At 33.4% G+C, this 12,888-nt stretch overlaps 1 protein-coding gene across 1 annotated transcript; it reads right to left on the bottom strand.

Annotated features, from left to right (window-relative positions):
* Positions 1-4,103: 4,103 nt before the first annotated feature.
* Positions 4,104-5,013, bottom strand: LOC132164193 (NDR1/HIN1-like protein 1). The gene has a single exon (XM_059574630.1). It carries the CDS (start codon positions 4,804-4,806, stop codon positions 4,174-4,176), a length of 633 nt encoding a protein of 210 aa, XP_059430613.1. The 5' UTR covers positions 4,807-5,013; the 3' UTR covers positions 4,104-4,173.
* Positions 5,014-12,888: the final 7,875 nt, after the last annotated feature.

Raw genomic sequence — 12,888 nt, 5'->3', positions numbered from 1 at the left:
CCATTCACAAAAATGCTCTACCAAAAAAAAAAAAAAAAAAGGTGAAGAAAATGAAGCATTCACTAGTGACAACTAATCTTAGACATTTGCTTTGAGAGTTGTTTTTTTTTTTTTTTTTTTTTTTCTTTGGTATTTTGGCGTTTATCTCGCTCTATCTTTACTGAGTTGGTATGCTCTGTCTACCATTAATTAAAAAAAAAAAAAAAAAATGGATCATGCCAATTCGATAGTAATTTAACACAAAAAATAAAAAAAAATAAAAATAAAAAATCTCTTAAAGTAATGTACGTTTATGTAATTAGGGTCTATGCATTACTATGGTAAGCATGTGTATGTTGCTATAGGATGGACGATGGTAAGGCTTATTATGATGCTTTTATGGGACACTTGGCCAAAGGCATCGGAGCAACGAACAATCGGATCATGATCGTTTAATACTATTTAGTGGTTTGGCATGGATCATATGATATTTTATGCGCATGATCTAATGGTTAGAATTAATTAACTATTCATAATCTAAATTGTAAGATTAAATCAAGTGAGATCTAAGGGTCAAAATTATGTGATCACTACAAGTAAGTTTGATCTAACCGTTACAATTAAATGACCGTTAATAATAAGTGCTAACTAATCTATGAAGTTAAATGTTTGTTAATGAACAGACAAAAACAGTTTAAGGTAGTTGTTCACACAGATATCTTGAATACAATGCACCATTTCTTCTATAAATAGCCCACTCCATTTACAAAATAATCAAATATGCATATGTCTCTTTTTTTTTTTCTTTTTTTTTTTTTATGACATGTCCGCACAAGAAAGGGAAGGGTGATTCGAACTAGTGACCTCCGCCTCATTAGGCGTAATCTCTTTCATCTTTTAAAAGCTTAATTCTTTACGTTGTACATAAAATTTTGTAATTTTATAAACAAAACATGCGATTTTAAATCAAATTATAAAAAATAGATTGTTTGAGATTGCGTTTTTAAAAAATTGTGAATAATTTATCGAAATCGGAAATTTTGCACCAACAAAGGAAAGATCTATTAATTTAGAATTATTATATATATATATATATATAATAGATAGTGCAACGTGCAACGTGGCACTGGTGAACCCGATAGTATATATATATATATGTTATAAAGAGCCAAAGAGGGCCAATATTTTTGCCTGTTTGAAGTTAAAGTTCTGTTAAGCGTCTAACAATTGGGCTTTCTTTATCTACTCAAGTTGGGCCAAAAATGAGTTGATTTCGTTTCTAGAAATCTTGGTTAAACTCCTATTGTATCGGGCCTTGTACTATGGCCTACCATAAAAATATTCACAACATTTTAGATTTGTTACCGATTAATTATGATTGCTGCCTGAATTATCAAAGATTAGGGTTCACCCTCCGTAATTCAACCAAATGGATCAAAATTCATTTGGAATATGGGATCGGATCTTGAAATTACTAGTAATTTGAGCAGATAATATGAAAAAATTTATATGAGATTTATCTGTTCAAATAAATTTTGAATTGTTCAGCCACTTATTTAGACAAGTAAATTTCATATAAGACTTTTCATATTATATGTTCATTAGATCGTTATTGTGCCATGAGACGGGCATCACTGTTGCAAGCCGGAAGCTCTTCTAGCATTGAATATAAGGCGATGTGGGGTCGTTTGTGGAGATTACAAATACCCAATGCGGAGAAAAATTTCCTATTGAGAGCATGCCATGAGATCCTTCTAACAAAAGCGAGTCTTTATAGAAGAAAGGTCACCACGGATGTGTTGTGCCCTATTTGTGCTCTTGAGGAGGAGACGTGTTTCCACATCTTGTGAGGCTGTCCCTTAGCAAGAGATGTGTGGAGTGGGAGTATAAAGAATTTTCACAAAAGTTCTCTAAATGGCCCAATGTTTGGGCGGGTGGTGGAGGAGATGTTTAAGATGTGCAACGAAGAGGAACTCGGCTATTTGCGGGGATTGCATGAAGAGTGTGGTTCTGGAGAAACGAGATTGTTCATGGGGGTTCTTTCACTCACCTGAACGTGCTGGTCCATGCCAACAAGCTAGAGATGATATAGCTTATTTTTCTGCAGCAAATACTCGAGAGGTAGCTACCATTTTCGCTCTCGAAGAACTGAATGAGGGTAGTAGTTGGTGTAACCTTTGAGGTGGCGCTTACTGCTGTCAGTCATCCGTTAGGGAGAGAATGGAAAGTGGAAAAGGATGTTTACTAGATTTGATTTGAGCTGTAATGAAGGAGTTTTGTTGCACTCTTTCTGATCTGATTCATTAATAAAAGTAATTACCTTCTTCCCAAAAAAATAAAAAAAGAGTATGTACAAATTACCATGTCCTTTGCATAAAGTAGGCACATCAGTAAATGTGAAAGGGACTATATATCAAGTGAAAAAAATGCAGAGTACTACTTCCAATTGCATTAAACCCTAATAATAGCGATGCCACACGGTAAGTAGAAGTAGGTGGAGCAGTTAATCCCACCCCCCTTTTTTACAATGTACGTAACGAAAATTTTTATAAAGTAGAATGAAAGCTAGACTATGATTTTCTTTTATATTAAGATCGTAACATAATGATTTCACTCATAAGGTCCACAATCTGCATCCCACCTAACGTGACCAAAATTCACTCTCAACCCACAATTCGGTTGGAAAACATCACCAAATTTCATGGACTCAACTTGACAAAAAATAAATAATAAAATATTCTTCAATTCAGTAAAATACATGTGCAATTGAGTTTGACCCAATGCTTTAGTTATGTCCTAGTTGATACCGGTTCGACGTTAGAAGTATATTGATTTTTATCCAATAATATGAATATATCACACTAACACGCTATTCTATTGATCCTAAACCAATTTAAATAGACTTATTGGAGGGTTTCATTGGCGTGAATCTAGTTGGGATTGAACCCGCAAATTCACTGGTTATGAGTTGGGTGCTTTAACCATTTAGTCATGGATGCTTAACGGGAATTCTTGTACATGGTGAGTAATCAAATTTCAATTGAAATGAATTACAAAAGCATAAAAGACAAAAGAAACAACGTCAGTTTTAGAACAGTTGAAAATGAGTCAAGTAAATGACCCAGTCCATCAAAAGAACTGATACTGTCAAAGAAGATGGTTTTGAATTAATAAGTGACCGAAATGAACATGACCGTCTCGAGACCTTTCGACACATCTGAATCCCTAGATTCATTTATATAGCAATAGAGACATAATTTTGGTTGGCAAGAGATATAAAACATTTTAAGCTTGTAAATGTCAGAATAGAGAACGTGATTAGGTAAAATGGTGTAGCATTTCCACGGAACACGATCCAAAAGATGTGCTACTTGATAAACGCACCCTTAAATGTTTGTTTTTTTTGTGTAACAGAGTAGATCATAGGTTTAAAAACCAGAGTACTGTTTTCGCAGCAATAAAAAAGGAAGAGAGATTAACAGTATGAGACCTTGGTCAACTCCACCGTGTCGGGCACATTATCAAATCTCTTATAGATTTAAGCCGTTCTTATTATATCATTAAATTTGTTTAAACTATACTAATTCAGTAGCTGCCAAATCTTTAACAAAGAAACTCTTACACAAGTAATTTTTAAGGACTTAAAAAGGAGATATATTACCTAACAACACAATTTTTTATGGCGAGGAACTCATTCACCCCTGTCGGATAAATCTCAAACCCGTGTAAAACGCTCCTCCACATGTATGCCGGTATCCCAAAAAATTGTTTACAACGTTTATGGCTCGATCCAACCCATTAGAGTTGAAAACAATTACCCTTTTTTAATGAAGGATACCATGTCAATTAAACACATTTAAATGACACGATAACATATTCAACTAATGGGACACCAAATTGTTTTGTTATTAATTATTTTTCCTCCATTTTCTTGGGAAAAATACTTATTTTCCTGTTTGCTCAATATACATTAATTAATGAATCAGAAGCATAATAATAAAACCCAAATTAAAACTAATTATTAACCATGTAAAATGAGTACTATTTTCACCCTCTTAATTGTTTATAAAACTCTCTCTTACTTTGAAACAGAAAGTGATGATATAATCCAAAACCAAAAGAAAAAACAAAAGGCTAATGCGGATTAGATAGCAAGGAACGTACTAATTAACAGGAAATGATGATTAGTGTGGATTAAACGTCCACACTGCAAACTTGCGCCAACGTGAACTTCATTACCGGTCCAAAGGGACTCCCGGTATTGGCGCCGCCGAATTTAATGTACGCCGGACAATTCGCGTTCAAGTGGTACTTGCCGGAAAACCACGTGCCTACCTTCCATTTGACGCGCCCGTCGATCTTGATGTTCAGCAACACGGCGCCGACGTTCTGGTCCTGCTGCAGAGCCTCCATTAATCCCGGCCACACCGGCACGGAGTTCCCGTACATGAACGGCGACCACACCGTGTAGTCGTTGTGGCCCTGGTAGGTGGCCGGAAGCATGGTCGGGAGCGTGACCTGTAGGCTGCGGTAGGAGGCGTAGACGTCGAGGTTCTGGTAGTAGATTCCGACGCGGTCCATGCGGTTTTTGGCGGAGATGGTTATCTGCATGGAGGTGGAGACGGTGAAGGGAGGGGAGGCGGAGACGTTGAAGGAGTAGACGGTGGCGTCGCGGAGGACGAACTGGGGCTTGGTGGGGCGGAGGATGACCCAGACGAGAAAGACGACGAAGAGGACGAGGACGACGAAGGCGACGATGCCGTACAATATGTGGCGGTGGAGCTTCGCCCGCTCCTCGTCGTGGTGGGCGCAGTGCTTGGCAGTCATTTTCTTGAGCGGAGGATCCCGACTCCCGAGGTTTTACGGAGGCTTCCGGAGGGTAGCCTGGGTAGTGGGGACCCGGAAAACTCTAGCTGATAAGGAAGTTAAAGAAATGAACCCAATTGACTCTTTGAGGGAAATTTACCAACAAAAAAGTTTCAGAGTGACAGAGGAAGTGTGCATCATATAGAACTAAAGAAAAAATAACAAAAAAAAAAAATCACTTGTAGACATGACTTAGGCACGTATATATAACTTTGTTGCCATCTACCCTTTTTATTTTTTTATTTTTTTAATATATAAAGCGAAAAAGGTTAAAGGGGGTGAATTTGAGTAGATACTCTACCTCAATGTATATCAAAAACTGTACACGAGGGGCCTAGACATGTAGTATATGATACATTAAAATTGACTAACACTAATCAAGTTAAAAAATTTTCATTGCGATAGTCGAATTCTCACCTTGTAACTTGTCCTATCACTTAAATTTTTTTTTGAGACCATTAAACTATTAGCACATGTGATTGTTGCTACCTAATCTTAGTTGTTAGGTGGTACGTCTTAAATCTGTTATCAATACATTAATTGTAATTTTAATTAGATGTTGAAATTTGTGTTTATGTGTTGATTTTGAGTCGAGTTGATTTATATGTATAAAATTATAATTAAATAAATTAATCAAACCATTCAATTTTAATCTAATAATTTTATATTAAGTCCGGTCTACTTTGAAAATAATGAACTCAGGCTAAAAGAAATATGCATTGGGTGGTGGAAAAAAGGACGCAATGGCTTTCCTTTGATGTCATGCCACCTTCTCTTGATGAGGTATACATCATACATGATTCATCCCTCTACATCCTGATGAGACAGATCAGAATTGGTGGGCCCCATCACATTAGCTGTTGGAGTTGCGAAGGGATGAATTTATTAAGGTACTGATAATGTTCTTTTGTTATTATTATTTTTTTTTTCGTCTAACATATATATTGGGTGAAATAAAATAGGACGGGCAAATTGTTTTTTTTGTTTTTAGCATTAAAATATTAAAAAAAAAATTTCTACACGGCGTGCTTAGCAATCATGACTTATATATATATATATATATATATAAAATAATGTTATAAACTATTTTTTTATTTTTTTTATCTTCTTAATATTGATGTGGCTTTCAAAATTATCATTGAAACAAAATTTAAATATGATTTATTTAAAATTTAATGATGATTTTAAAAGGTACATTAATTTTCTGAGAATAAAAAGATAATAAAAATATGATCCATAACATTAGACTTTTAATATACAATACCGACAATAATCTGATGAGCTGAACAAGTTGGGACATAGCTTTTGATTTATGACAATTTAATTGTTTGTCGTGCATCGCACGGCCTTGAATAACTATTGGTGAATTTGGTGGACTCTGATCTCAACATCAATATACTTACCTTTTAATAAAGAGTATGGAGTCATGTCATGTTTAAATTAACATTACTGGATCTCTATTCAATCGCTGGTTTGTAAAAAATAAGTTATCGGAGAGAAGAATATTTACAAGCTTGTTTGATAATTAATTGGAAAATAGATATTTTGTAAAAGAGTGTATTCTTTGCTAATTTATGAGCTGCTTTCTTTATTTCTGTCGAATATGATATACTCTCCACTTTTGAAGAGATTACAATACAATACAATAGGGGCATCGTTAATTAATTGGTCATAGTAGCACCAATTTTTCCCATCTTTTTTTAATGTTTTCGTTCCACCTTGTTCCATCCCATTTCTTTAGCAATAACTATTGCTCGTGCCCATAAAGCAGCAACAATTGGATCGGTAATATTAGCTTTTGAGGATTGCAAAATAGCCAACACCTAACTTATAGAATTACGCACAATCACTCATATGCTCATATAGGGATGATAGGTATCCAGCTTATTTGCTCAACTTAAGTCCAACTTTTGCCTTATTTTTTAATTTTTTTTTAAAAAATAAATAAATAGCAAATGAAAAAAATGTGTGAGAATAATATTTATTTTTGGTCCTTCTTTGATTTGGTATTTTTTTTAAAATGCAAAATGATATTTTTCTTCATAAAAATGTCATTTAAAATTTTTTTTTAAAAAGTACGATTTTTTAATAAAAAAAATTTCATTTTTCATTTTTTTAAAAAATACCAAATAAAAGAAGGACCAAAAATAGATATTACTTCAGACATTTTTTTCATTTGCTATTTATTTATTTTTAAATAAAAAAATAAGGTAAAATTTGGACTTAAGTTGGGCAAATAAGTTGGGACTCTATCATTTTCAATTCTTATGATGTATATCTACCGCAGCACCCCAATTTACCTTTACAAATTTCTCAGAACGAGCCTTCCAGCAATAGCACATAAATAGAGTGTTTTTACCTAAAAGATTCATTTTTATTTTGCACGACTTTGTATTAAAAGTAATGTTTATGTTCTTTAGCCAAATAGACTTTCTCTGAAAACTTCCTTGCAACTTCTAGTTGAAGAAAAGTATGAGGTGGCCTGGGTGGGTGGGTGCTCGATCGGGTCAGGGAAGGGCCACCCCCTCCCTATTTTCTACACATTCCTTCCAAACATCATAGGAAGAGTGAAGAACATCATGAACTAATAATGATGACAAAAGTTTACTAGGAGGTTTTTTTTTTTTTTTTTTTTTTCCTGATTAGATGTGTTCAGATCAAATGAAAAATTAAAGATCAATCAAAAAAGTTTGTACCACGAATAGCAGAAACCTAACCCTGAAGCAACCATGAACCATGGCATGACATTGATGGAAACCCAAAGCATCAATTGAGAGAGTGAGAGCATCATGAGTTTTTTTTTTTTTTTTTTTTATATATAAATTGAAAGTTAAATGTTATACAATAAGACTCTTATCCTTCCATTATTTTCCAACGTGACGTTTGAGGGAAAAAAAAAATCTTATTTATAACATTACTCTAATTGAGAAGACTAATGACTGACACGGGCAAGTCGCTTTTGTGGAAGAAATTTTTTATGGCTTCCTAATCAAATGAAAAAAGCTTTGTGACCTATTGACTAAGTCATCTAAGCTGACAAACAAAAACCTAATTGTCAAAGGTAATGGACACTTTAGGCATATATTTAAGGAGAAATATTTTTTAAAACAAGAAAGTGATTTATGCAACTCCAAAGGGTATTATTACATCTTACTTATTGATCTTTACTCCATGAGTCTACAATAGGCACTATAGTTCCTCGTTTCGGTTGGTAATATTTGAATTTAATTCCAACATCTTCCCCACGCCACTCCTCTACCATTTGCACAATTCTTGAGGTTGCAATAATTTCCACAAAGAAAAATAAAATAAAATATGCTTGTTGTTAAGGTGTTGGTAGGTGTTTAATTTTCATTTTTAGTTTGAAAATGTATTTTGATGGGGTCCGTTTGGCATTGGCATGTTATTATAGCACAAATTGATTGACGTGAAAAAAAAAAAAAAAAAAAAAAAAGAAAAAAGAAAAAAGAATGCTTGGTATGAAAAAATAAATAAAAAGTTGTTTTATAATGATTTTTTTATTTGAATAGTAGTAAAAAGTGATTAATGTGATGTAAAAAGTAAGAATGTTGATAATTTAAATGTGTAAAGTATAAATAATAACTGTCTATGGCCATTGCCAAACACAACCGATATGACATAGAAGTGAAAATTGCTTTTGTATTTTTAAGAAATAATGTTAAAAATCATATCTTTATCTCATAAATATCCTATAATGCTGCCGTTATCAATTAAAAAATAAAATGTTAAAAGTTGGTTGGAACTACCAGACCAACCGTGTAACATAGTTGTGGGATAAAAATGTATATAATATTACTCATTTTTAACATTAATTTGTGTTTTGAGTTGTTTATTAATGCATGTCTTAGTTAAAAAAACACAGACAAAATAAAAGTACAAACAAATATTAACTAAACACAGACAAAATAAAAGTACAAACAAATATGATGATTTCTTGCTTATACAAAGAATGTCGAATGATTCCTTATCTATATTTTCAATTCATGGACTTCATGATTTGTGACCTCAGCTAACTATCTCATTATAGTTTCCAAATATTAATAAGGTGCGCACATGCACCATGGCCCAATCACAGAGCTAATCATTCACACTCTCCAAATGATCCAGTAACATAACTAATGGAGGAGTATTTGGACAAGGACAACCTTTTAGGATTTGTAAAAATTTTAAAAGATTAATTCATTTGGTTGTATTTTAGCGAAAAGAAATCCACATTCTCATTAAAATGTGGATGCTAAAACAATGTTAAATTCTGCAATCAGTCGCCACTAACTAAAACACGTTGTATTAAAATGGAATTTAAATTCAAATGAACCGCTAGTTCTCTCGAGTCCGATTCAAGACATAAGATTTAAATCGGTTAATGGTAAATTTAATTACTTAATCATTACTTTAACACTCCCTCCACGTGTGAGCTCAAACTCCTTTTTAATAGGTGACGACTAACACGTAAAATATTTAATTTAAATATGAGTAATTTGACAGAGTCAAAGTTCGATCACATAATCTTTGGCTCTGATACTATGTTAAATTACTAATTATTTTAAAAGCTTAAAATTATAGGAAGAGGTAAATTTAATTACTTAACCATTACTTTAACAAATACTAATAAGATTTAAAAATTCTCATTATAGGAAAACTTTCACCCTAATTTTTACCCAACCGCTTAAAAATTACTATTAATGGTACGAAAGAAGCACAGAAAAGAGTCTATTTTGCGATATGACCCATTAGGCACGTGAGTGGTTAATAATAATGTTCATCACGTACGAGGGACACAACCAACGCTGGCCCCCAAAAATCAACGCGTCAACCAAAAAGTAGCGGGATCCAACGGCCGGAGTTCACAAAGGACAAATGGAGCTGCATGCATTCATACATGATGATGGAGTCTTGCTAAGTGCATGCATTTTTAGAAGCTTTCATACGAAAACGACGGCACTTTGGGTACCAGTAGGGTCCCGGGATATACCGCCAGGACCTCCCAACGGTTTCATTAAATTCATGAATATCAAAAAGTCTGTGTGTGGGGTTGAGTGGAACCGGGGACTTGGAATCTAATGAAAAGTTTTTTAATACCGGGAAGGAAAAATTATTTTGTGTACCCACTTCTGTAGGCAAATTCGGGACCCATGCGTTGCACTACTCTCAGCACGGACCCGTTGAGTCGTGAAAAAATTGACCAAGATCGGTCAGTTTGCACTCAATGAATTTTGAACTTAAAAGATCATGAAGTGTATTACTTTAAAAATCAGGCTTTCACCAACTGAGCTAGCTAGCCCCTTGAGTATCCAAGTATGATGCCCTCATTAATTTGGTTGGATAAGGATTTACAACAAATATTTGTTTAAATTACTATCAATTTAAGCCGGTAGCATAGAAATCTTATATGGGATTCACGTGTTAATTTAAATAAATTTTAGAATATTCAATTACCTATTCGGCGTATGAAATTTCTCACATTGTTTCTCCAAAAGCAAAAAACACTCCCTAATTAAATTTGTTTAAGAAATACAAATTCATTATGCATTGTATTAATTACCATCTATGTATTAATGTATATATGCATTTTTCTCGCTTCAACTGTAAAAAGATTTCACTGCAATAGAGCTCCTTAATATGTTTTTTTTTTAACATGTCTACACAAGAGAGGGAGGAGGAGAGATTCGAACTAGTGACCTTCGCTCCAGGAGGTGTGACCTACTGCCACCGATTGAGCTACTCATTGAAGACCTTAATATGTTTTTATATGCATGTTGTCTTCCTACACCTAGAATTACGACAATCAATAATGATAATTAATTAACAATTAACCTTTTATAACATCATGTCGTGGAGCTAGCTAAATTAAAGAAGTAAAGTTACACAGAAGAGAGGAGCCCATATATACTTTCTGATAAATAAAACATATTTATATGATGAAGACATTAGCGAAGGTGGTGGTGGTAGTGGTGGTCAAATGTCAACATCGACAATACTTCGTTGATGTCCATTGATTAACGAACGCAACGATGTGCCGGTTTTCTGGTGGTACCGACCGACTCAAAAGAAGGTCAACAAACGACATGCTCTTCGGACATGTCCGTCACCCTCAACTGACGCTACCAACTGTCAATTTGGATGTATTCTGCATGCAAGTGCAAGCAACAGCTTCCACAATTCCCACCTAATACATCCGTCCAAATTAACGGTGGTTGGGAGTTGTTGACGCTTGGTGAGAAAAACATCCCACAGTTCACATTTTTGCCTTGGCTTTTACGGTAAACTTATAGATCCTATGACTTTTTGAAACTTTTGTATCTTTTTTATTTATTTTTCTTTTAAACAAACACTTTAAACCTTAAACTCTAAAAAGCATTAACAAACCGAAATGACATTCATGTCTGACATTTGCCTTTCTTTAGTTAATTACCGCACTATTAAATTGTACAAATAAATGCTACACACACTCACTCTTATACTTTTAAATATATATTTTCTAACATGACAGTAAAAATTACTATTAAATTTTGAATCTAATTGTGATATTTACTGCCACGTCAGAGATAAAAAGTGTGAGAGTAAAAGTATGTGTAACATTTTTCAATAGCGCACGCTTACGAAACTTTGTACGTACCCATGTTAGAGCATTCGCGTTGGATTAAGCCAAAATAGCTAGCTTTGCTGCTACAATGCTCAGCTCAACAATCTATAATTTATATTAATAAATAATAATAAAAAATTTATAATTATCTATATATTTTTTTGGAATATGGAAAGTAAATAAAGAACGAATATTTTCAATGAAAAATTGAAAGTAAATAATTAAAATAGGAAAAGTGAGTGATCTTACACGCATGTTTATCACCATACCTCTTTGTCTCTCCATCTAACAAAGAAGCTTTCTACTGATTGCTAAAACGTATTGATGAAGTTGAGGCAGATCGATGCTCTTCTTATCAAAGAATATGCGATTGCACTACTAAAATTTTAGCCTTAAAGAGAAAAAATAAAAAAATAAAAAATAAAAAATGATGATTACCTCGTCCTGAAGAATGAACTTTTCCACTATAACCAAAGGTAATTCATACACATCAAGTCTTTAAAGTTGTTTTCGTGTGTGTGCATGTGTTCGTACTATGCTTATGTTGCTCAAAAGATCCGATTGTCTTAGCTCTTACTGATATTCTATTAGGGTTAAGTCAGGTTATAGGTTAATCAATTAAATTTGAAGGAGTATTTACAGTTCTTATTGTCAAGGCTCCTCATCTACTTCTACCCAAATAAAATAGTTATAATTGGTCTCTCCTATCTGCCTTTTTAATTAGATAAATTTTTTTTTTTAAAAAAAAAAAAAACAGAAAGAAAAGTGTAGTATCTTTAGAGATCTATCTTTGAGCAAATTAAATTAGCCTCAATATATATATATATTAATTAATCCAAATTAATCTTCCCCACCCTCCACTACATCTCTATTTTGGATTCTGGATTCAATTTCCATCCATCTCTTTTCCGTCAACTTTTCTTCTTTATCAATCATGTTCATGGTTCTTTTCGATAAAAAGAGAACAAGGCTTTCTTAAGCTACACAAGCTAAGGATATATCACACCAATGGCTTTATAACACTCACAATGCAAAAGGCTAGGTTCTCTTTTTCATTTCTTTTTTCTTTTTGTCAAAACATTTTCTTAATTCTTAAGATTCTAATTCAATTTCTTTTAATTTTTCTTTCTATATATATATATATATAAATTAGAATAGTGTCTCGAATTTTATTCTTCCCGTTAGAATCCACTCAAGGGATTCTGAGCTGCCCTAGCATCTATGGATGGGATAGCTTGTTAGCAAAGAAAACATGTGTAATATTTTTGTTCTCATAAAACCATATAATATGATATTTTTTCAACCTTTTACACATTTTTGATATTAAGATTTTGGGGAAACTTCACTCAAAACTCCTAAACTTCCACTCAATTTGATAAACCTCCCCTAAACTTCAAAATCTCTCAATTTAGTCTCATGAGCTTTCAATTGTTCTCAAT

Source organism: Corylus avellana, chromosome ca10 (assembly GCF_901000735.1).
Source record: "Corylus avellana chromosome ca10, CavTom2PMs-1.0".
NCBI classification, from domain to species: Eukaryota; Viridiplantae; Streptophyta; class Magnoliopsida; order Fagales; family Betulaceae; genus Corylus; species Corylus avellana.
Note: the sequence above shows the minus strand (reverse complement) of the source record. Positions and strands in the feature narration are given on the sequence as shown.